Genomic DNA, 26,643 nt, shown 5'->3' with positions numbered 1-26,643 from the left:
ACACTTTAGCTAAGGAAATAAGCCAAACACCAACATGGAGTGATCTGCACCTTCCTACTATACCTCATTAAAATCCATCAACTTAAACCCAAAGATGATTATTAAGTGTTGCTTATATTAAGTGCACATGGCAACTCTTCAAGTGTGCAGCTTTCCAAACATAAACAAAAGGCGATGAATAGGAGTGAAAAGCCCTTCAAACAAAGATTTTTCAGGACCACACTCGAGACCAAAGGGGTAAGAAAATTTCCCAGAATACACCAGCCACAACGACAGTATAGTCACACCTGGAACTAAGGAGAGCCACAAATTAGTATATATTTTGCCATTATTACAAATTTCTACAACAAACAAACATGTTTTAATAAATTCATAACAGTGTTTGTGTTTTACTGTCATGCTTTTAAAAAAAAAAGTGCTTAAAATAAAAACTGCTAAATTTTGCGATTTATAATCCATAATCGTAACTCCTGTACAGCAGTCCCACAACATTCTGACACTCTGTGACACTCGAGTACCCTGTCAGAAAAGTCTAGTGTCTGGGAATGGGCTTTTTACAGTGTCTGCTATTATGTTAATGTTGTTTTTATTGCGTACATTGATGAATATGGCCACTGTGTTAAATGCACAGTAATACAATCTTATTGTCACATTAGATCATTATGATAACATAATATATGCCTTCAGTCATTTCCTAAAGAGAAATACTAAAAAAATAAAGCAGCTAGAAAAACTGCAGCAGTCGCGATCGTCTGATCTCATATGAAGCAAGAGCTTGTGATGACATATGATGACATGTGCAGGTGCTGTAGTGCTGTCTCAATTCTTAGGAGTACATTTTGAAGCCTTTCCCATTCACACTCGGTTTTAAGGCCCATGGGGAAGGGGTAGGGATACAAAAATAGAATTGGGATTGGACCTTAGTTTTATAATTTTTTTGGCCAAAAATAGTGAATTCCAAATCAACTGCCAGAACATCACTTTGTGTCATCACCATGATGTCATTCAGTGCAGTTTTGTGAGAGACTTGTATTACGTACACATTGAATGATCATTTTGGAGATTCAGTCCTGTATGTACATAGGATTTTCCCTCTTGAAATATTCAAGTGAACATGGCCATCACCAAGGATTTATTCATTTTCCTTCGGCTTATTCCCTTTATTCATCAGGGGTCACCACAGTGGAATGAACCGCCAGCTTATCCAGCATATGCTTTACACAGTAGATGCCCATCCAGCTGCAACCTAGTACTAGGAAACACTCATTCACGCACATACACTACAGCCAATTTTAGTCTAATTCATCTATAGCGCATAGATGAGGGGGAAACCAAAGCATACGGAGAAAAATCACGTGAATATGGGAGAATATGCAAACTCCACACAGAAATACCAGCTGTACCAGTCGATGCTCAAACCAGTGACCTTCTTGCTGTGAGGCGACAATGCTACCCACTGCACCACTTTGTCACTATAAAAAGTAGGATGTCCAACTATAATTTAATCAATTTAAGTTCCAGTGTTTGTTATGCATGACACTGAAATGCTTTCGCTTCCTCTCTCTGTGTTTTCTGGCACTCTTTAATGTCCTTTTTCATGCTCGTGGTTGTTTATCTAGTGAGTTGTCCTCACATTAACTCATTACTGCTCTATCCGCTCTCCTCCTCCTGGAAAAGCCACCATGAATCTGCACATATAAGCAAAAAGGTCATGCGGTGGGCAAGGAGATTGGCTCCAGGACTAATGGCCATTTCGCACGCCACGGACCTAAGTGTGACACACTGAGAGAAGTTCACATGATATAGCATGATTTGGCCTATAGCTATATCACAGGCTGCTGTTTGTGTTTCTGGCTTTGCTTTTATAGGGAATGTTACACAAGGCATTGCATACAGTATACAAAATGAACACATAGAACTATTCTATAGGCATTTATATAGAATTTGACTATATATATATCCAGTTATTTGTCTAGGATTTGTGTGTGCATGTGTGTGTAATGGTATATTGTATCCAATTATTTTCAAAAATTCAAGCCTATGTTATTAGTTTAATTCAATTCAATTCATGTTTATTTCTATAGCGCTTTTACAATGTACATTGTGTGAAAGAAGTTTATCATAAAAGTTCTAGTAAATTGAAACCGTTTCAGTCCAGTTTTCGGAGTTAAAGTTCAGTTTAGTTCAGTTCAGTTTAAATTACACTGCTGAAAGTCCAAACACTGTCCCAAACCAAGCAAGCCAGTGGTGACAGTGGTGAGGAACAAACCTCACCAATTGATGAAAGTGAATAAAAGAAAACCTCAAGAGAAACCAGGCTCAGTTGGGCATGACCATTTCTCCTCTGGCCAAACTAGGCACCGGAGGTTGGAGAACGCTGGATGTCCATCGTGAAGAAGCTGCAGGTGTGAGTAGGTCACCGGCGGGTGTTCAGGCTGGCTTATGGGATCAATGCGGAGACTCGTCTGTCACTAAAGTCTTTAGGTCTTTTAGGAATCTCATGCTCTCCACTCCTCCATGGCCACCACATAATCTGCTCAGCAGTTGTTTAAGCATTTGTTAGTGGGAAATTACATATGTTGGAAAGCCATGATTGACCAATCAGATTCAAATGATCAAGTGAGATATGTGTGGATAAATAAATAAATAAATAAATAAATAAATAAATAAATAAATATTTATTTATACTGTATATTTGTGCATTTCTTCCAAACATAAAACACAAATATTGTCAGCTTTTTTTTTTTTTTTTTTTTAATGACAGCTGGTCAAAATCAGTGTTGCCAGTATTTGTAGGATTTTTAATTTGTTTTTGTGGGTAAAAAAATGACAGGCGGGTAGGGAAAATTTGGGTGGTTTTGCAACAGCATGCCCGCCAGCCCCGGTCTACACTTCTAAACCTGTTATGATTTCGCAAAGAGATGCCATAGTCCCGCTCTTCACATACAAATGCTTACAACAGTTGTGATCTCCCAACGAGACACACCGGTTATTATAGTCTAATGATTTTTGGGCGGTGCATTTTGGTTTTCAGCGGGTTTTGGATAGTTTTTGGGCTTGAATCAGTCAGCTACATCTGGCAACATTGATCAAAATAACAAATGTTTTCATTTGATTGTTGTCTTAATCCACCAAATATAGTTTTTTTCTGAAATCAAAACATTTGTTGTGTTGTCTAAAATTGATATAAACATGAAGAAATGCCATTAGTAGTTTGCAGAATAAAACACATATTTTTTTATTATTATTAAAGAGAAACTTTGAATTTCCAGAATACACTTCTCTTTGCATCTTTCTAGTCTCCTAGTCTCATTGACTACGTTTACATGGACATCAGTGGTCAAATTATTTGCCTTTATCTGAATTCGACAATAATATGATTAAGGTGTTTACATGAGTTGCTTTTTGAATGTTTCTTTCATGATCCCGTTTTACATGTTAAAGCACATAATTCGATTAATGTCAGTGTATCACCACGCTATCCACATTTTCTTCCAGAGTTCAATTTTCGGGTGTTTTATTTTTCATTTGTTGACTTTAGCTGCAGTTTGGCACTTTCACTTTTATAAGGAACATTTCATGCATGCCCCTCGTGACAAATGAGATATTGGATGCGAGTATGAACATCTGAACAGTGTTGTTCTAATGGAATTTAATACCGCACAACATATGGGAAAAAAATTCTGCATTTTGCGATGCAGGTTTGTGTGGTCCTTCACTAACTCGGTAGGTGCAGAGAATAGTCTCAAATAGCTATAGCCTATCCTGTCGCAAAATGTGGTGAACATCCTACACAAAGGTAATAGTTGGTGTTTACAGAATTTCAATAATTTGACTAAAATCGGCATACTCCACATGTCTTAATTTGATTTCTATTTCGTTCGATTATGACTTTAGTCAGATTACGGTAATCAGATAAAATTGGATATGGTAAAATCGCTCTTTACATGGTAGACTCTCAATCAGAGAATCATGTCAATCGTATGGGATTATTTAAGTCCATGTAAACATACTCAGTGTTGAGTGGCTCATGATCTACATAAATACCGTAATATTTTGGTGGAAAACAGAATACTCTTTAGCATTTTAAATTTGAAAGAAGAGCATTGGTTATTTTTGAAAACGCATACCTCCCCCATTTACTGTATCTGCACTCTACTGTAGATTACAGCTCCCCTAATCCATGTTGACGTTACATTGAGGCCATAATCAGCAGTGTCACCCATGCAACATGCAGCTAGACTGGTTAGAGAAAAAAAGACAGAGTGAGTTGGAGGTTAGAGATGAAGTATGAAAAAGACAAAGGCGGGGAGGGAAAAAATGACCTTTCATCATCCATTTCTTCCACACATCATTCCATCCCATTCCAGCCCTATCCAGTCCTGTCATGCCTTCGTTTGAAAGACGACAGCCCTTTCAAGCTATAAAACCAAATTTATGCACACACTATATCATGCACACACACACACACATTCCATATCAAGAAAAGTGAGTCCAGTGTGACAGTCTGTCTGCATGTTTGCAAGTAACCTTATCATCAGTCTGAGCTCATGATCAAATTTTCCCTTCACAGTCTGACTTCACTCATGCGTGGACAAAAAAAAAAAAAAAAAAAACACTGGAAAATTCTGCATTTGGAATGATGCTACTAGCTTTTTTCCCTCAGTGTCACCCTTTCTAAACAGACTGAGTTACTGCCCCATTGTTTTACATGCCATTAGCCATATTAACATCAGCTGTAGATTGATGTCACTATAGATTATAATAATAACAAAGGGCAGCGTTAGGGTGTGGAAATTGAAGGATGAGGAAGCCAGGATTCCTCCCCACCTCACCCAGTGTGTGTTCAGGTTGTATTAGGCGCTAGTCTATGTGATATAGGTTACAGAGTGATCTGACCGACGAGGTGGGAGGACAGATAACCAGCAGGAATCAGACACGCTGCTTGAAACAATGTGTGAGACAGCAATCATGGGGAAAAGCGCAGAGGCGAATGCTTGTGGGTGGGCTTGGAAACACACGCTGAGTAGTGTCAAGTGCACTGCATGCTGCTGAAAATAACTTTGAAACACTTTTTGTTTCTTGCTAGCTTTGAATGAGTTGTTTATTTAAAATGGTTGACTATCAATCCAGTATGTCGTCTATAATAATGCATTGTGCATTATGATATCCAAAAACACTGACATGCAGTTCAGAATATTACAGTATATTTCTTGAGTGCAGGCTTTTGTGCTTATCACGCTGATATCCACACATTCAAAGGCTTACACCTCCACGTTTGCATGTCTAGTTGCACAAAGGCAGCAGCGCTACCACAGTAATTAGTCAAACGACTGTGGAGGCGGATCTCGCTGTGTAATGCTTAGAGGGAGGAAATGCATATCAAGTAATTGATAACTTTATGAGTATGGTCTGGGTCCAGGCTGCAACCATGTCTTGAACACAGAGGGGTCCATTTTGGAGGATTGTAATGGGCTTTTTATTTAAAGCAATAGACGCTTAATGTCACATGAACAAAAAGGTAATCAGCTAGCCCAGATATTTCTTTGTGTTGTTGCCATTTTGTTACATTTTGAAAGGATAGTTTAGCTAAAAATGAACACTTGCTGGTAATTTACACACCAAAAGTGTAGGTGAGGTCTTTTTTTCCTCTTCTGTGGAACATTAAATATGTTTAGCTGAAGCTGTAGTATATAAGCAATGGGCTGTATGCACAGCTAGTGTTTTTCAGCCACTGATAATCTTCCAGTGATAAGTTTATGTGACTATTTTCAATTTCATAATGTTTCTTTTACTACATAGATGTTGTAATGTAATTCAAATATAATTTGCTAAATAGACTTAAGCATCCATAAGGTTGTTAAAGCGTAAAAAGAGACGAAAGACCATTTAAATGCAGACACCGTCATTAGCAGCAGACTAATATTCATATTATAAGGACATGGCATGGAAAAATATAATTGAATGCAGTGCTTCTTGTTTGGTCTGATAGCCACTTTATATCACATCTCAGTCAGGCAGTGAATATCACAGTTTTTTTTAAAAGAAATCAGATCTTAAATGCAGCGATTTTGTATGGGATGACAATTAACTGGAAGCCCTGGGACTGGCTGACTGGAATTAAAAGTATGTGTGCATATAGCCCACTCAATGGCTACAGGCAAAACAAAACATACAGTATACTTGCAAAAGAAAATAATGTTCATAGCTCCTGTAGAAAGAGAACATTAGTTTTAACATTATTAAATTACGTATATAGAAATTAATGTGTGAGTATTAGATTATAAACATTGTTTAGTTATGAATTACGCAAAATATGATTATTCAGTAGACTACTCGCTAACAAATTTGATAAAACGTCCGGTAGAATACCACAGAATGTTGACTGTTTTTCTTTAAAACGTGTATAAAATTTGTCAAATAATTAGCCACATAGCTACATCTTACCTCATTCTTTTTAATGGGCTATATGCACAATGTTTTTCAGCCAATGATGAAGTTCCGGTGAGAGCTTTATGTGACTATTTTCACTTTCATATGGTTCCTTTTACCGCATTGATGTTGTAATGTAATTACAATACATTCAGTTAAACAGACTTAAGCATCCATTTGTTTGTTAAAGTGTAAAGAGAGATGAAAGACTGGGGTAAAATTAATTGACATATTTCAAAGACATGGTGTGAAAAAATATAATTGAATGGAGTGCTTCTTGTTTGGTCTGATAACAACTTTATATCGTACCTCAGCCAGAAAGTTGTTTTTAAAGAAATCAGATCTTAAAAGCGGCGAATTTTGTATGGAATAACAATTAACCGGAAGCCCTAAGGCTGACTGAAATTGAAAATGTCTATGTGCGTATACCCCATTCCCTTAAAGTTTGAACTGTTGCATTGGAGTTTGGTATCTGTAAAGAGTTGAGCCCCACCTTCTTTTATTTGATTGACCATGTCAGAGTCATCTTGACTTTGATGAGCGGTTTTATACATCAAGTCAGATCAGCTGAAACTTTTAACTTATTAAACTTGTGTCATCCTAACAACAAAAAAATGCAAAATGAAAACTTATTGACGTACTTCTATATTTCTTAGATTTTTTTTTAGCACTTTCACATGTATTCCCATGACTTCTATACCAGGGGTGCCCAAACTATCCCAAACTAAAGAGCCGAAGGTAAATATACTATATTACTATATTACATTAAAGTTGCTATAACTAATTAATTTCTTAATATTTCAAAATAAATAGAAAATTTTACTTAAAATCGTATATGCAGTATAACCTTTTTATCTTAACGTATTACAATAAAAAAACACAATCACATTTTACAGTGGAGTTGAATACACTAAACAAGCAGAATCAGCTGTTGTCTCCATTTGCTCAATGATATCTCTATTGTACTCTATCCATCAGGTGACAGTATGTGCATTTAAGAAAATTAATTTAATCGAAACATTAAACTTTCATTAGCTTTTGGGGACTATCAATAAAACAAACAAACAAAAATGACATTTAATTAGAAACTACAGTCTCAAAACCATGCCCATTATTCTCTCTCTCTTCAGATGGGATGGTGGGCCAAATCAAAGATTACCATGGGCCAACTTTGGCCGACCATTTCGATGTAGTCATGTCATTGTCCCATAAACATTTCCTGCTTGTTGTCAAACTATTTCATAATTGTAGCAAGAGGCAATTCAATGATAACTTTACATTAAAACATCTGCCATTGGATTGTTTATCAATACGTGGCATTTTTTGGAATCTCTGAAGCTAGGGAAATTAAAAATGTAAAACAGGAAATGCTTGTTATGATCATTGTTATTGTTTACAATTCTCAAAATGGTCTGTACACTGCACAGTTACTGATCTTTACTTCATTTATGTCTCTTTAGTGAGCAAGTTCATAGGCTGTACCCCTAGGGGGCTCTATAGTGCATCTTAATATTTTGAAGTCTGAGGCTTTCAAGTTTAAGTTAAAGTGGGCTTCCTAAAATACATAATGCCTAATCAAAAGCATATCCAGATGAAGGTTTCATAGGGAAAGCACTGACTGAGATGATTTCCTCCAGCAGTCTGAATCTAATGTTTTAAAGATATCTAAAGGTGAGACACTGGAGGCAAAAACAGCTTTTATTGGAATGAAAACATCTCAAATACACTTTAAGTGTTTTTTTTTCCAACACGTTATTAATTTATGTCTAGATTTCAAGTTTAATACATAGTTTTTAATACATACATGATAATAAATTTTCACTTCAGCAGGACTTTCATACAATATTCCAACCACTTTTTACTTATATCTTTCCCAACAATTTTTATTTGACATTTATTTTTGTCTGCAGTGTTATTTGTTGTTTGCAATATGCTTTTTCAGAATTAAAGAGTGATCAAAAAAAAACATCCCCTCATTCAGAATCCTCACTTGATCCATGTTCAGATTTTTTGTGCTAAAAAATGTATCCAAACTAGAACATATTTAACTAGAAAAGTAAAGTTTGTAGACAAACTTTATGGTGGCTTGAGAAAACCTCGCCTGAAAGTCCAAAGTAGTTTAAAAGTTTAAATAATTGAGTTTTTAAGAATTTGAGTCGGCACACATAGAAAAGTACATATAGGTTAGTGTGTTTCTAATTGGGACTGGTATGTTTCTTGCTAGGTGGTTATGAGTGTTTGCTAATGTGTTACTAAATGGTTGCTAAGGTGTTCTGAGTGCTTGCTAAGGTGTTGTTAGGCGGTTGCTTGGGTGTTTGAGGTAGTTGTTAAGGTGTTGATAGGAAGTTGCTAGGGTGTTCTGAGTGGTTGCAAGGTTATTCTGAGTGGTTGCTAAGGTATTGCTAGGGTGTTGCTAGACAGTTGCTTGGTTAAGCTAAGTGGTTGCTAAGGCGTTGCTAGGTGGTTGCTAGGAAGTTGCTAGGGTGCTCTGAGTGGTTGCTAGGTTATGCTGAGTGGTTGCTAAGGTGTTGCTAGGTGGTTGCTAAGGTGATACTAGTCAGTTGCTGTGTTGTTCTGTGTGGTTGGTAAGGCATTGCTATATGGTTGGTAGAGTGTTCTTGGTGGTTGCTAAGGTGTTCTGAGTGGTTGCTAAGCTGTTGCTAGGCGATTGCTAAGGTGTTGCTAGGTGGTTACTATGGTTTCTAAGATGTTCCTTGGTGGTTGCTAAGGTGTTTTGGGTCGTTGCCAGGGTGTTCTGATTAGTTGCTAAGCGGTTACTAAAGTGTTGCTAGGGAGTTGCTATGGTGTTCTAGGCCGTTGTCTAGTATGAATTGGTATGTTATGACTAGTGTGTCCAATGTAAAGTCAATGGCAGTTTTTTTTACAATAGAAGTCTATGAGACAGTTGCTAGGGTGCTGTAAGTGGTTGCTAGGGTGTGGCTAGTAAGTCATCAGTGATTGGCAGATTGGTAGTCTGAGTTAAATGAGCCCAACCTTAAGTCTATATGACAGTCTGGCGCAAAGTTATGAGATCAGAAAGTTAGGTCCAATGTTAAGTCAATGGGAGTTTTCTGAATTTTACGGAACAGATTTGGGTAAATCATTAGACGGATCAGTTGGAAAAGATAGAGCACCTTAATTCAGTATAGTTTGGAGGTTTGGAGTTAGTTTGTTGGTTGTAGTATGAACGGTCTAGGAGGAGATGCATTCTTAAAATAGTCTAAGAAGAAAAAGTATACTGTGTGTAGCAAAACGGTTGATTTCTCAAGCCACCATAAGGAAATAATGTCTTATTTGCAAATTTAATGTGTGTGATTCTTAACTTAATCAGTCAACAGATCAATCAACTGGTAAAATATATTGATAACTGTTATTTCTTCCTCTTTTCACATGCAGTGTTGTGCCTGAAGCAGACCCGACTCCAGACACAGTCGACCCTGTGAGACAGTGAAATATATCAGCAAAATCACGCAGTAGCTGTCTCAGTGTCTGTTACCATAGCAACTAACTAACCACTGGACACATGCTCTGCAACTCTTGTGTATAAAACACAAAGGATAATATGTGGGAAGAAATGCAGTCAGGTTCAAGACGATTTCTTCCTGCCCTTCCCTTTTTATGTAAACAGCTCCCAGGTTTTCTCTTTTGGATTTATTGACATGGCCTATTTGTTGTGTGAATGTGAGGGCTGGGGCATTCTCCATTTAGCACGCTTCATTACATTCCAGACAGATTTCATATTTCCAACTAGTGCAAAGACATTCGTAGGTCAATCTGCAAGCCTATATTTCACAGTATAATGAATACTGGAGCTTGGGTTGGGCGCTGGAACAGGTCGGACACAGACTCCCAGACAGCTGTGTATTGTGTGTCTTAGGTCAGTGACTCACATTACCAAAACTAATGATTTATATTTCCTGCTCTTTTTTTAAATATTTCCCAAATGATATTTAACAGAGCAAGGAATTTTTCACAGTATGTCCTATAATATTTTTTCTTCAGGAGAAAGTCTTATTTGTTTTATTTCACAGGTGCGCGCGAGTGACATCTGTCTGCTTAAAAAGGCTGTGCTGAAATGTAAATTTAAATTTGTTGACAGACAGTTTGAGATACCTGTCGTAATCAAGTTATTTTTCAGTCCAACAATATTTAATTGGATGAACATTTTTTAGTTTTACGCCTTAGCTAGAATATAAAGAATAGATGTAAATACATTTAGATCATTTACTTTAATCATTACTATTGGAATGTGAAGAGACTTTCAACTGGCACAAGAAAACATGTTTCTGAAGACAATCACGTACTGCACCTTTAAGATTGTATTTAAGCATTAATCACTTTTTATTCACAAAGCTTTAGTGCTGGGTAGTATCTTATAGCATTGAATCTGGAGTCCTAGTAATTAGAAAATGTGGGCGGCATGGTGATACAGTGTTTAGCACTGTTGCCTCACTGCAAGAAGGTTGCCGGTTCAAGCCCCGGTTTTGTCAGTTGGCTTTTTTTTAAAGATTTATTTTTGGCCTTTTAGCCTTTATTAAATGGATTGAACAGTAATTTTAGACAGGAAGTGATATGGGAGTGAAGGGGTGGGGACGGGAAATGTTCTCAAGCCGGGATTCAAACTCGGTACGCCCTGAAATGCTACTGTACCATAAGTCAAGTGCTAATCAATAGGCTATTGCGCCGCCAATAAGAATGAGTTGGCATTTATGTGTGGAGTTTGCATGTTCTCCTCGTGTTTGCATGGGTTTTCTCTAGGTGCTCCGACCCACAATTTAAAAGACTTGCGCTATAGATGAATTGGGTAAGCTAAATTGTCAGTAGTGTATGTCCTGGTCCTCCAGGTTGGGGGTTGAGCATTGGGCTAATGACCCACCTCGAATAACATTAGATGTTATGAAACACCAATATGGTTCGGCTAAATATCATCGTCGATATATGAACGGCCCTGGGAGAAGGAATGTAACATGGTTGTGAAACTCATGAGTTGTAAAAATGCTCCATTTTACAGTATATAGAAGTGTCTTTGCCAATTTTGGATTTTAAAAATCTTGACAAAAATATCTCAGACCTTGAATACTTTCATAATTATTAACTATTGTTCATATAATACAGAGATTTTCCTACATGAGGGTGAAAAGTAAAGCTAAAAGTAATCCGAAATTTAGTCATTGCATTATATAAAATACATAATCTAGATTATGTTAGTTACAGTTTCATTATGTAATTTGTATTTATGGCAGTCCACCCAGCAATCCAAACTATGTTGTTTATACATTTCTAGAATTATATTTGAGAACATGTTTAGCAAGTGGCACAGTGGTGCTCCGGTTTCTCCCACTGTCCAAATACATGCGCTATACAGTAGGTGAATTGGATGAATTAATTTGGCTGTAGTGTATGTGTGAATGTGATGGTGTATGGATGTTTCCCAATACTGGGTTGTGGCTTGAAGGGCATCCGCTGCTTTAAAAATATGCTGGATAAGTTGGCAATTCATTCCGCAGTGGCGACCCTTGATAAATAAGGGATCAAGCCAAAGGAAAATAAATGAATGAACATGATTAGCCTAAGCGAGGTATTTGAAAAAGAAAAGAAAAAACAGTCAAAGACCATGAAGTCAGCTGAGCCATTGGGCCATTTATTGATGTTCGATTCACAAGAACAGAAGATGCTTTATTTATTCTGCTTTTTACACTTGTTTGTAATCTCTGGAATGCTTGTATTAGTAAGATCATCATCAAAAGACAGTTCTTATGGCAGTGTTTGTCAGTATAAATGTTTCAGCATCATCTCAACAGCTGATCTGTAGGTCAAAAATACTATAATATAATTTAAATACAATATATTAATATCCACATATTCCATTTCCACATGCAAGATAATAACTCTCGGGTTTGTGCATAAATTAAATATATAGTAGCTGAAAATGAATCATTTTAGGCAATAACTTCAATCTCTTTAATTTGTAAAATATGTCTTCCATTTAGCAATTCTATATTTCATCCCAAAGTTTGGTTCTGTACCCTGGCGTAAACTGCTCCGTTTGATGTCAGAGGTATAAATGATACAGACCGAGACGATTGGAATGAGGGAAAAGTGAGTTGAATCGAAGCAGGATGATATTTACGCAATCACAAATACACAGACCAGTAAATTACATTAAAGAAAAGGAAGGAGAAAGGGAAGAGGGCACGGGCATACAGATCTATGCGTTTGGCAGCTGAAGGGATGACAGGTTTAGGAGGTGGTGGCTTCTTGTTGTTCTTGGCTTGCGATTTGCTGAAAGCACTGCCGACTTCAATGGGTTTGCCGTAGCAGTCAAAGTTTGAGAGTTCAAAGTCTCGAGGCAGAGAACCTACGATGCTGAAGTCATTGGTGCGCAAATCCGACTTGGAGGTGCATACCTTTTTGCACCTTGTCTCTGTCACCTGAGAGAGATAAAGAGGAAGAGAGCGAGGAAAAAGATGAATAGAGAGAAAACATGTCAGATCTCTGCAACATCTGGACTGTTTTTTTCCCCCTCTCTGAAACATTAAAGAGATATTTGGGCAAATATGAAATTCTGTCAGTATTTTCTCACTCTCGTGTCATTCTAAACCTGCGAGATTGACTTTCTTGGGTGAAAAACAAAAGGAGTTGTGTTTAATAATTCCCAAAGCTGTCTCTTCTGTTCACTGAAGGTGAATAGTGACCAACAGACAAAAGACAAAACAGTCTAGACCAGGGGTGCTCAATCCTGTTCCTGGAGATCTACCCTCCTGCAGATTTCAGTTGCTACCCATATCAAACACAACTGAACCAATTAATTAGGACCTGACACCACTTGATAATTACAGGCAGGTGTGTTTGATATGGGTAGCAACTGAAATCTGCAGGAAGGTAGATCTCCAGGAACAGGATTGAGCACCCGTGGTCTAGACTTTCTAGGGTTTACTTGTGTTTTATTTAAGAAAGAAGCCAATACAGATGCTTGTTTGGAAGGACATAATTTCTGAATATTTCTAAAACAGTGGTTCTCAAAAATTTTTCATTAAGTACCACCTCAGAAAAAAATTGTCTCTCCAAGTACCACCAAAATGAGCAGTATTGAAATACAGTAGCGCAGTAGGCCCAGTAAAGCAACTATAACTCTGCACAGTAAAACAAACGTGGCAGATTACCTCAGAAATATAGGCTATATGTCATATATGGCACATTATATACATTATTTTTAATACATTTTGAAATATATGTAGCATGTACATGACATTTTTCATTCCTCCGCGTACCACTAGAAGGAAGCCCGCGTACCACTAGTGGTACACGTACCACAGTTTGAGAACCACTGTTCTAAAACATAGTATAGCAATACTAGTAAATTTTGACCTTATGGAGACATTTATTTTTGTGTTCCCTATATGACAAAAACGGCTCATTAATCACAAAAAAAGTCTTTTGCTTGTTTGTTTGACTTTTTTTGGTCATTTTTCTGTCATTATCAGATTGTTTCCAGTCATAGTTTGGTGATATACACTACCCGAAAAAAGATATCACCAATCGCTACTGAAATTTTGTAAACATCCATTTGCCACTAACATTTGAGAGCTGTTGAGTGCATTCTTAAACACAACTGATTTGCCATTGTGTTCACCTGCTTAATAGAAGAGGCTGAAATGGATGATTTTAAAATTACAGTATCGATTGGTACGGAAATTCAGTATCATGATAACACTTATAGGAAGTCCCCTCAAAAAAGCTATAGATTTGTTTCTGTTTAAATAAAAAATTAATAATAAGAAAGAAAGAAGACATATAAATAAGTACTGCAAGTTATTTTATTACATCTATGTTCATATTTATTAAACTGTTGCATTTAAAAACGTGACTAAACATACAGTTGAAGTCAGAATTATTAGCCCCCCTGAATTATTAGCCCCCCTTGTTTATTTTTTTCCCCAATTTCTGTTTAACCGAGAGAATTATTTTTTCTTTGCCATGATGACAGAAAATAATATTTGACTAGATATTTTTCAAGACACTTCCATAAAACTTAGTGACATTTAAAGACTTAACTAGGTTAATTAGGTTAACTAGGCAGATTAGGGTAATTAGGCAAGTTATTGTATAACTATGGTTTGTTCTGTTGACTATTGAAAAAATATATAGCTTATTGGGGCTAATAATTTTGACCTTAAAATGATTATAAAAAAATTTAAAACTGCTTTCATTTTAGCCGAAATAAAACAAATAAGACTTTCTCCAGAAGAAAAAATATTATTAGACATACTGTGTAAAATTTCTTTGCTCTGTTAAAAATAATTTGAGAAATATTGAAAAAAGAAAATAAATAAATTAAGGGGGCCAATAATTCTGACTTCAACTGTATGTTGTATGTGTGGATTTCTTAGGTGATTACCAACATCTGCTGAAAATTTCAAGTCAACAGCACCTTTAAAAATATGTTTTCTGAGAAAATGGTGACATGTTCAATACTTATTTCCCACATTGAATGAAGTAAATATACACAGTACTTCACTACTAAACTGCCCTGAAGAAAATCTTACTCGTTATGAACAATGTAAGCGTGAGTTTTTGATCATTTCATTTTTGATTGAACTATCTCTTTAATTTCACACTTAGGTACTTTCATTTGTATAATTAGGAAATGAACAAACACTAGCTGGCAGGCGGATCATTTATGCATTATGATACTCACTCGGGCATCAGACATGGACAACTCCAACCAAATCTGATTAAACGTTTCCCTTTGACTTTTGTCCCTCATGTAAAGGCACAAACCCTCCTTTCTCTTCCGACACACTCAGCTGCTGGGAAAAGGGGAGAGCTTGAGGACAGCCAATTATTTTTGGCTCTTCCTGAAGCCCTAACAGGGCAGAAGCAGTGAAGCATCACCCTCCACACAGGAACAACGGGACGAAAGCAGAAGTGGTGTGAAGGAACACCTACCTTGCTTAAAAATAGAACTGGGCAAGACAAGCATAAGGAAGTGATGTGACATCGCACTGTCTGTTTCTCCCTCTCTCTGACTAACAGAGCAGAGGGATGTCTCAGTAAGTGATGTCTGATGCTCTAATGCCAGCTTGTCTGTTGTATTAGTTCTGGATGTGTGGAAAGGGGCAGAAGCCATGCCGTGCTGGACTGCACCACTTCCCACTGGGCACACAACACTTAAATCCTCAAACAGCTTGATGTCTCTTCTAGTGTGTGAGATTTAGCAAACTGCTTGTCAAATACAGTATTTGAGCTTTCGAATCTTGCTCGTAGATATAGACGGACACAAAATGGGTCAAAAATGATAAAATACAAGTCATTTTAAAATGGTTTGTAGGCTGCTGCCACTTTAAAATGAATGAACGGATCATTCACTGTAAAAAATGCTGGGTTCCACAAAATTGATTTGTGTTAGAACAACTTAAAGGAACTAAGTTAACTTAGTTTTTACAAATGTAAGTAGATTGAGCATAAAACAATCAGGTTATCTCCCAAACTCAAGATTTGAGCTGCTTCAGCTCCTTTTAAAGAAGTAGTTTTTAGTCATTTTAGTCATTAAAAACAGTCATTTTGTTGAGTGTATACTCTTGTTTTTTATTTCTCCGCTTTTTAATGTACGCTTAAAATGTAACTGACTGTGTTTACAAGCATTTTCACCAACACAAGTATTTTTTTTTAAATAATTGTATAATTGTTTGCAGTACATTGCAACCAGTTATTATTTTTTGTAATTTTATTTGTAAAACTAGGGTGGCATGGTGGCTCAGTGGTTAGCACTTTCTCCTCACACCAAGAAGGTCACTGGTTCGAGCCCCGGCTGGACCAGTTGGCATTTTTGTGTGGAGTTTGCATGTTCTCCTCATGTTCGTGTGGGTTTCCTCTGGGTGCTCTGGTTTCCCCCATAGTATATACCCAAAATCGGTATACACTCATTGGCCACTTTATTAGGTACACCTTAATAGTCCTGGGTTGGACCCTCTTTTGCCATCAGAACTGTTTTAGTCCTTTGTGGAATAGGTTCAACAAGGTACTGGAAATATTCCTCAGAGATTTTGGTCCATATTGGCATTATAGCATCCCGCATTTGCTGCAGATTTGTCGGCTGCACATCCACGTGGTAAATCTCTCGTTCCACCACATCCGTGAACCCATTGTCATGTTTAAGAAACCAGTCTTGAGATAATTCGTGCTTTATGACATTATTGTAGCCTTAGTTTCCTGTTCTTAGCTGACAGGAATGGGACCCGGTGTGGTCCTCTGCTGCTGTAGCCCATCCGCCTCAAGGTTGGATGTGTTGTGCATTCAGAGATGCTCTTCCGCATACCCCGATTGTAAGGAGTGGTTATTTGAGATACGGTTGCCTTTCTATCAGCTCGAACTAGTCTGGCCATTCTCCTCTGACCTCTGGTATCAACAAGCCAATTGTGACCACAGAATTGCGGCTCACTGGATATTTTCTCTTTTTCAGACCATTCTCTGTATACCCTAAAGATGGTTGTGCGTCAAAATCCCAGTAGATCTGGAGTTTTTGAAATACTTAGACTAGCCTGTCTGGCACCAACAACTATGTCAAGTCACTTAAATCCCCTTTCTTCCTCATTCTGATGCTCGGTTCGTACTGCAGCAGATCGTCTTGACCATGTCTACATGCCTAAATGCATTGAGTTGCTGCCATGTGATTGGCTGATTTAATGAATTTATATTAATGAGCAGTTGGATTGGTGTACCTAATAAAGTGGCCGGTGAGTGTATATATAGCACTATAAGTGTATTGGATAAACTAAATTGGCCTTAGTGTACATGTAAATGTGAGAGTGTATTGGTGTTTCTCAGTACTGGGTTGCAGCTGGTACGGCATCCGTTGGGTGAAACATATGCTGGAATAGTTGGTAGTTCATTCCGCTGTGCCGACCCCTGATAAATAAGGGACTAAAGCTGAAGGAAAATGAATTTGTAAATCTAATGATACATTTTTTTCAGTGTAGCTTTAAAGCATAAATAAAACTGAAGTTAAGTTCATATTGCACTGCCAGCTGTTTGAGGCAGAATCAAACACTGCTTTGAAATAACAAACAGTGGGCTTATAGAAAGTACAAACAGGCAGGATAGAATAAGGTCTGCTAAAAACTGCAGGATTGGCTTATTTGTTGCTACTGTATGTGGTTCTTCTCATTTTACAGAGAGTAGTTTCCTTTAAAGCAAACAAACCACCGCAGCTCTATGTGTTGCTTAGAGACAGTTCTCAGCAAGAGAGACAAGTTCTCAGCAAAGGGCTGTATGCACAGCTAGTGTTTTTCAGCCAATGATGAACTTCCGGTGAGAGCTTTATGTTACTATTTTCAATTTCATTTGGTTCCTGTTACAGCATTGTGGTTGTAATGTAATTCAGATACAGTATAATCAGGACCTAAGCATACATTTGGTTGTTAAAGTGTATAAAGAGACAAAATACCGTGTAACGCAGGTGGCGTCATTAGCAGCAGGTTAGCGCAGAAATTCCATTAAAGAAACTGGGGTAAAAATAATTTCCATATTTTTAAGACATGGTGCGAAAAATATAATTGAATGCAGTGCTACTTGCTTAGTCTGATACCCACATTTATCGTATCTCAGTCAGGCAGTGAAGATCACAGTTTCTTAAAGAAGTCAGATCTTAATTTCGGCTTTTTTGAATGAGAATTCACCTGAAGCCCTGGGGCTGGCTGACCAAAATTAAAAGTCTGTATGCATATACTTTATTCGGCGATATTTAAGATTCATATTGACTCCAGAGTTGATTATGTGTGCTAAATTTGTGCAGATTACATCAACTCATTAGACTCAACAAACAATGACTACTTTTATAACAAGCACTCCTAAAATATGTATTATATGCAGATATCAGGCAGCTATTGTCAAGAGAAATAAAAAGCTGGAATACTCTGAGTATTTAATTTCAAATACATCTGATTATAACTTGATTAATCAAAATACAAACTACTCAAAAGTAAGTAAATATGCCTTTTAAATGGATTTATTTAAAATACAGCCTGTTAATGCCAACATATTATAGAGCTTCACTTCCTCAATACAGTTGAAGTCAGAATTATTAGTCCCCCTGTTTATTTTTCCCCAGTTTCTGTTTAATGGAAAGAAGTTTTGAAATATTTTTAAATACATTACAGTTTTAATAACTCATTTCTAATAACTGATTTATTTTATCTTTGTCATGATAACAGTAAATAATATTATACTAGATATATTTCAAGATAGCATTCAGCCTAAACTTTAATGGCTTATTTAGGTTATTTGGAAAGTTAGGGTAATTAAGCAAGTCATTGTATAATGATGGTTTGTTCTGTTGACAATTGGGGAAAAAATGATTAAGGGGGCTAATATTATTGACCTTCATTTTTTTGATTATTAAAACTGCTTTTATTCTAGCCAAAATTAAACAAATAAGACTTACATCAGAAGAAAAAAAATATTATCAGACATACTGTGAGAATTTCTTTGCTCTTTTAAACATCATTTGGGAAATATTTATAATTTTATATATTTTTTTATTTTAATAATTTTGACTTTAACTGTATACTGTCCTATCACAATAAAGGCAAAAATGAGGCAGAAAAGAGAGTATCTCTGCTGATAAATAGTGTCTGCTCAAAGGCATTCCCCGTGTCTGAAGAAAACAAGCTTTGGGATGCTTCCAAACTGCTCTAATTGAAAGCAATGAATGAGGTTTTCGCGGAGGTCAGTAACTTTCAGTGGTTGTTCAAAGAGCATGTGGGTTAATTTGGGGTCATATTTTCATCTGGTAGCTGTCGAGTGTCCGGTCTGTAAGTAAATGTGTGACATTGGTAGAAAACACAGCGCATCCTAAAGCCTCCCTCTGGGGCCAATTTAAAGCTTATAATAGACTTGAGGAGAGCACATTATTCAGCCTATTTCTCCTGTCTGTCAGACTATCCCTGCCTTCAAGCTCCTTTTCCAATTGTTGCTATAAAACTGTCTGTTTTCTGAAGAACATGAAGTACTGTGATTATCCCACCTACACTTCTGCATGCAGACCTGACATTAGCAGCGCATGATTTTACATTATATAACTGCAGGGATGGAACACAAGTGAATAAAAAAAAAGCCAATCTTTAAAAAGCTAAAATCACACAGCTAAGCATAATATGCATCCACATGTGCTGCTCATCTTTTTTTAGTAATGTGTAATTACAGTTTGTGTCAAGTCTGTTTAATTTTAAATTCAGAATGTAAATTATACCAAATAAATGTATTATAAATTATACAATTAAGATAATATATAATAAGGTATTAGTTATAATTATCATTGGTTTAATAACAAATATAGATAATATCTATATTTACTTAGTTAATATATTAATGTTCATATTTACATTGTTACACTACCACTAAAATGTTTTTTAATGTTTTTAAAAGTGATCTTTTATGCTCATCAAATATTTTTATCAAAAATAATATTAATTAATTGAAACTGATTTGTAATTATTTACATTTTCAGTTAAAAAATGCATAACACAGTGATATCACCACCATTTAAATTAACAGTTTTTGCTGTAATCTACTTGTACAATATAATTTATTATTATTATTATTTAATATTATTACAGTGCTCAGCATAATTGAGTACACCACATTTTGAAAATTAATATTTGTATCCATTTCTCAGTGAATATAGACAATGTTTTTTGGTGCATTTAAACAAAATTGATTTATTAAACTTATTTAAAATCATATTTAGAAATTAAAAGATAATACAATAAAATTCAAGCAAAATATCACAAAAAAAAAAAAATTACAACCTACAAAATTTCAACTAAATTTTTCCCTTTTTCGCCTCTCTTGATTTTTTTTCCCTTTTTAAATTTGTATTTAATATTTTTCTAGAACATAAATTTGGCTGTACTAGTTTTTGGATAGTTATCGTAACTTATTTTGTTAGATAAGCACCAGATTTGGCTTCAGTACTGACTAATCTAATGTATATGCACATATATAATATTGTATAGCTTCCTATTAGAAATATGAATTTAAAAGAGAGATTTGAGAGGGGTGTACTTATATATGCTCAGAACAGTATTTAAGGGCAAGGTTAAGGCATCATTATCCCAGTCTTCAGTTTGAAATAATTCTATTATATTGATTTGCTGTTGTAGAAACAATTCTTATTATTATTCAAGTTGAAAACAATAGTGCTGCTTAGTGTTATTGTAAATGCTGTTGTTGTAAATGATACTCTTTTATTCAAAAGTTTTGAATTAAATAAACTTTTGATCTGGTAAAATTTTATGGAATTTAAGTTAATTTGAAAAAAATTATGTTTTTACCTATAATATTTTGAACAGGAAAATGTTATATTTCCAAAAATATATATCAATTGAATTAAAATTAAAACAAGATAATAGTAAAACCAGGGATTCTTAAGAAAAACAAATGTCAGTGCCATGTCCATAAAGAAAATATTATCAAAGTACTTACAAAGTATGTATCAGTTATATCAAAGACCTATCAAAGAATGTTAGTATTATCAAAGTATGACTAGGCTTGGGACGATAACCGTGTTCAAGATATACCGTGGTTTGGAAAAGTAAAGGTTTTAATACCGGCAACATTTTCTACTATACTGTTCCTAAGGTATAAGTAAGATTTTATGTTTACATTTTTTTGTTTTATTTTTTAGGACAACAGTATCTCCAGCAACAACAAAAAAATATATATCCCAGAATGCTGTTTTAAATTGTAAAGAAAGCTGTGTTTTTGAAACTAATGAAGAAAGCAGAAGTAAATTACTAATTTGAATTACTTAGCCTGACATGTTTACTGCTCCAAAATATTATAAATCTTTCAAAAATACAATATATTGTTTTCAAAGGGAAAAAAAAGTTTTAGTTTTTACCCAGACATTTAAAAATAACCTATTTTAGAGCAGTAATCACAATACCGTGAAACCAGATATTTTTATGAAAGGTTATCATACTGTCAGAATCTTATACTGGCCCATGTCTAAGTATGACTATATACCTGTCTAATATCAATTATTCTTATTATAATAGATTTCTGTTATAATCATGGTTAAACAAATAAAATAGCCCCTTTGCACTTTTAAACGATGCCTTAATCTTATTTGCTCTACCCAAAATGAAGTATGCTGCTACTTGTAGGTTTTTCCTATTGTCATAAGAAAAAATGCAAACGTGCACAGTTCAACATGCATTCAATGTTCCCTTAAACGTGCCTAGTAATGCTGGATTGTAATCTAACTTGATTAACAGATCGTCACTCGCCCGTACTGTGGTGAATGATCTAGCCAGAAATGCCCTGGGATTTGCTTTCTGTATTTGTTGATGCACTTATGTGTCGCTCTCCCTCTTGTGGGTCATGTGGGGCGCTGTGTGTGAGCTGCCATGTTTATGACACAAATAAATATTGTGGATGTCCTGTGGACATTTCTAAGATGTACATCACTTTCTGTGATCAGGGACACTTCATCTTCAAATACATTTTGACTGATAAACACATCACCTATGTGAAGTAGTAGTGATAGTCTTCACTATAGATGCCCTGAGAGCTTGGCTGTTTGGAGTGGGTTGTGAACAAAGTAGAGTAGGTTATTACTAGACTTTATGGTTCAGCACATCACCAGAATGTAATTTCTTTAAATACTGTTGTTCTGGGGGGAATTTTCTGATCACTAGTAATAGGCGGAATGTCCTATAGTTTGCAGCCATGGCAAACATAGTGAAGCCGTGAATAAATGTACAGAAAAGATACAGAGACAGATACAACGCAGATTTAAAGGAACAAAACACAGTTTGAGGCATCATCGGATGCATCATAACCAGTATTAATTTATACTTTAGAAAAATAGCGATGTCATTTAGTTTCATTTTCATTTAAATGCGCTGTGAGTGTGATCATATCGGACACAAATATAGTGGTGAGCATAAATAACACCACAAATTTTGCAGTGCATGTATAGTCAATTGATTGAAACTGACCTGGAGTGTGCTGACGTGTATAGGGGTGCTCCCCATGCCGTTGATGGTGTTTTTAGCAGGGGTCTTTCCCTCCGCCTTCTCCTTGGTGGCGATCTTTGCTCTCTCCGCCTCCAACAGTTTAGGGCTGTTGAGCATCACCTGAACCACGGCATACTCCACTAGAGAGGCGAAGCCAAAGAGCAGACAGGCAATCAGCCAGATGTCAATGGCCTTTACATAGGAGACTTTGGGCAGTTCAGAGGCCAGAGACGTGCACTCAGAGGAGAGCGAGAGCACTGACAGAATCCCTGCAGACAGAGACAGAGCACTCATTACATGAAATCAGCTGAGGAGAGATGAGCTTACACACTGATCTGATCCCCTTTCTACAGATAAGACCGAAGCAAACATAATATTAAAGAATCGGTAAATATATTAGAACAGTGCAAATGACATTTAGGATTTCTTTGTAACTACTGATGTATATTTTGTTCTATTTTCATACATTATGACGATCAGAAATTAAATTTTCCATTGAAAGGGATTTAGTGGTTTTGAAAGGGAATAGTAGAAATTGTTACCAATAAAATGATATTACACACTGATTAAAATGGGATAGAAATTATAACCTACATCTTACAAACAGTATCGGCTTGTTAACTGGACTGAAATTTACTAGAATATCTATGTTATGCTGCTTTGACACAATCTACTGCACATTGTAAAATCACTCTGGAAATAAAGATTAATTGAAAAGTAAAGTCTGATGTCATGCAAAGCAGCTTCCGGGTGCAAACTGTATGGGGTGGCTCAACAAATGGTACCAATAAACGTCTACAAAACACTCTAAAACTTTCGCAAATCTGGATCGCTATATATATATATATATATATATATATATATATATATATATATATATATATATATATATATATATATATATATATATATATATATATATATATATCATGCCTGATGTCAGAAGGCCAGAAAGGGATGCAATGTTTATAAATTGTTAAAATATTGAAATATTGGTCTCTGTAATGTAGTAAGTCCAGAGATTTTTACATTCATCATTATTATGTTAAATATTCATTTTAATGTGTTTTAAGACTAAAAAAGTTAAAAATCAACTTAAAAAAAAAAAAAAAACATTTTCTCAATTCAAATAAGTAGTGGCTTGGACCAGGAAACAGTATTCCATACATTAGGGAAGCAAGATTATGACTAGAATCATTAGTTAATGCTCCTGATAATGTATTTGTTGTTGATGTTTTACTTTTCATCCATTTTCGCATTTCATTTTAATGGTAAGAGCTGTAATAAATTTAGGTTAAATAAGTAAAGGTAGTTATGTCTTGGTGGCAAAAATTAATTAATTCATTCATTCATTTTCTTTTTGGCTTAGTCCCTTCATTAATCAGGGATCACCGCAGCGGAATGAACCGCCAACTTATCCAGCACATGTTTTACGCAGTGGATGCTCTTCCAGCTGCAACCCATCACTGGGAAACACCCATACACTCTCATTCACACACATACACTACAGACAGTTTTAGCTTACCCAATTCACCTGTACCGAATGTCTTTGAACTTGTGGGGGAAACCGGAGCACCCAGAGAAAACCCACGCAAAGACGAGGAGAACATGCAAACTCCACACAGAAATGCCAACTGACCCAACCGGGGCTTGAACCAGCGACCTTCTTGCTGTGAGGCGATTGTGCTACCCACTGCGCCACCATGCTGCCCGGCGGCAAAATATTGTTTAATATTTTTAACATTACAAATGTCTTCACAAACCTTTGATTAATTTAATATTTTGTGGAATCAATTGATTAATTTCTAAATAAAGGCTAAGAAAGAATTATGTTTGAAACAAATGAAAAAGTTATTTACAACAAAATGCATTTGTTAGAATATATTTTAGTTACAATGAAATCAAAAGATATATTTATAAATACCTGCTCATTTATTTATTAAATATTTAAATTTGATATTATTTATTAATACTTAATCAATATTTTAATCTTATAATCTTTTAAATCTTTTCCCACAAAATATGACAAAATCTAAAGATTAATTCTCAAACATTCAAAAACTGCATTATTGTGACTGACCTGAAATGAAATGGATATGAGACCATGGAAAGTGGCATTTCGAGATGACACGTGATGTGATCACATTAAACTGCAACAAGGACAACCATGTGGACAGAATGAATGATGACTGGCATCGCCAATGGAATTGCAGAAGAAATCCAGTTGTAACCAAATCACAGCACAACATTTGGTTTGCTTTGCTTTTTCTAGTGCACAAGAAATAAGCACGCTGCATGAAAACGGCGCATGCATTTATCAGCGATATCAGTCTATAACCGGAAAACACAAGGAACTGTCACGGCATCTTTTGTAATCTTCATCTTATCTCAGATAATCTTCTCTCGCTGACCTCTGTGGATCCCATAGCGAAATAACGCCTGCGGGCTATAGCTGAGGCTGATGGGAAATATCCAGAACATGCATTACATTTCCTCAGAGATGCCTTTGGGTAAACAATTGATGAAAAGAAGATTTGGAGCTGAGGGGGACAAAAATAATCACCCTAAACCTCTTGAAATCAGCCATAGAAAAAAAAGACTCACTGGAGAAATGGTGAATGATGAAAAATATAAAGGATGGGTTCGTTTAGGGTGATACAGGACTCCACAGACACATGTGATGAGGTGCTGATGCTTGTGGCAGGACTGATGATTGAAAAAAAGTACCCAGAGGCACACGGGCAGCGCTGGCGTCAGGATTAATCCAAAAGGAGAGCCAGGAAAGGACAACGATGAGCAGGGTGGGTGCATAAACACCCATCATGTAGAAGCCCACCTGCCTTCTCAGAGTAAAAATCACCTCCACGCACGTGTAGTAGCCTGTCATAGAGAATAAGCTGATTTACAGTTGAAGTCAAAATTATTAGCCCTCCTATGATTTTTTTTTTCAAGTGTTTCCCAAAAGAAGTTTAAAATATTTTTTCCTATTATTTCTCTTCTAAAGAAAGTCTTATTTGTTTTATTTCAACTAGAATTAAAGAGGCTTTTAATATTTAAAAAATTATTTCAAGATCAATATTATAAGCCTCTTAAGCATTTTTTTCCCAGATTGTCTACAGAACAAACCATCGTTTTGAAAAGATTTGTCTAATTACCCTAACTTACTGCATTTTAAGCTGAATACTATTATCTTGAAAAATATCTAGTCAAATACCATGGCAAAGATAAAGAATTCAGTAATTAAAAACTTGTTATTAAAAATATTTGTCACAATCATCAGCAATCCAGCCTGTGCAAATCGCTGAAGAACTACACATCTGCCACTATATGAAATACAACTCCCAGAAGTTTTTGCATTCACACACCAGTTCCTGATTTCCCCCTGATTACACACACATAACTGGTAGCTCATGATAGACTGATTAGTAGGACTATAAAAACCTATTTTAAACACTCTTGGCTGAGTCTTGTTAAACTGTAAGTGAGCATTTCTAAGCGTTTACTTGTTGTGTTTTGACCTTTGCTTTGTTTTACTGTTTATGTTGTTTTGCCACCTGTCCTGATCATTTGCTTGGGAGGCTTCATGAAACACTAAAACAGTCGACACAAGCAAATGGGTCAACGCTTCGAAACATTTTGAAACCTGTCTCTACAGCAACAACTAATGGTCATTTATATGTATTGCTTTGGAAAAGCTTCAGCAAAGAAACAGTTCAGCAAATTCAGATTTTAAATCCCACAAAGCGGTGAGAGTTTCTGACTAGCATGCAGAGATAATGGGTTTGAATCCAGCTATAGATGTTATTTTTTAAATGTTTTGTTTTTATAACGTGTTTTGTTTTATCATTGGTCTGACATCTAAATGAACACTTTGAGATCAAATATGTCTTGGTTTGGTCATAAAACAGTAATGTTATTAAAATACACCAAGACATAATTTCAAAATATTTGTACAAGTTGGGATGTGAACATGCACAGTCCACTAGGCTACATGAGATAGATTTTTTTTTGACCCTGTCAGTCAAACACAGATTTGCCAGGTCTCAAAATGCTTCAGAAATGACAGATACTTTGAATCGATTTTGAAATTTTTGAATCACTTTAGTCACTTTAGTCTGGATGTTTCAGGTCATGATGCGGTGCAGTGTTTTTAAAACACTTCCGTTTCGGGATCTTGACACTGTGTCTA

The 26,643-nt window shown here is 35.9% G+C and overlaps 2 protein-coding genes across 10 annotated transcripts in view; one reads left to right on the top strand and one right to left on the bottom strand.

Annotated features, from left to right (window-relative positions):
- Window positions 1–26,643, top strand: part of pdgfc (platelet derived growth factor c) — a 290,898-nt gene that overhangs the window by 109,852 nt on the left and 154,403 nt on the right. The gene's annotated exons all lie outside the window — the stretch shown is intronic.
- The window catches only part of glrbb (glycine receptor, beta b), a 40,998-nt gene continuing 26,407 nt past the window's right edge, over window positions 12,053–26,643 (bottom strand). Inside the window, exons 8-11 of one of the 3 annotated variants that reach the window (XR_015506761.1) lie at window positions 25,059–25,334; window positions 24,535–24,604; window positions 22,437–22,723; window positions 12,053–12,863 (exon numbers count right to left, since the gene is read on the bottom strand). Coding sequence is in view for 2 of the 3 variants with exons in the window: in XM_087280384.1 (XP_087136510.1) it covers window positions 12,567–12,863; window positions 22,437–22,723; window positions 25,182–25,334 (737 nt within the window). In the remaining variant the exon portion in view is untranslated. 3 annotated transcript variants of the gene reach the window in all.

Source organism: Danio rerio, chromosome 14 (assembly GCF_052040795.2).
Source record: "Danio rerio strain M-AB ecotype USA chromosome 14, GRCz13ab, whole genome shotgun sequence".
NCBI classification, from domain to species: Eukaryota; Metazoa; Chordata; class Actinopteri; order Cypriniformes; family Danionidae; genus Danio; species Danio rerio.
This window is presented reverse-complemented; position numbering and strand designations above follow the sequence as displayed.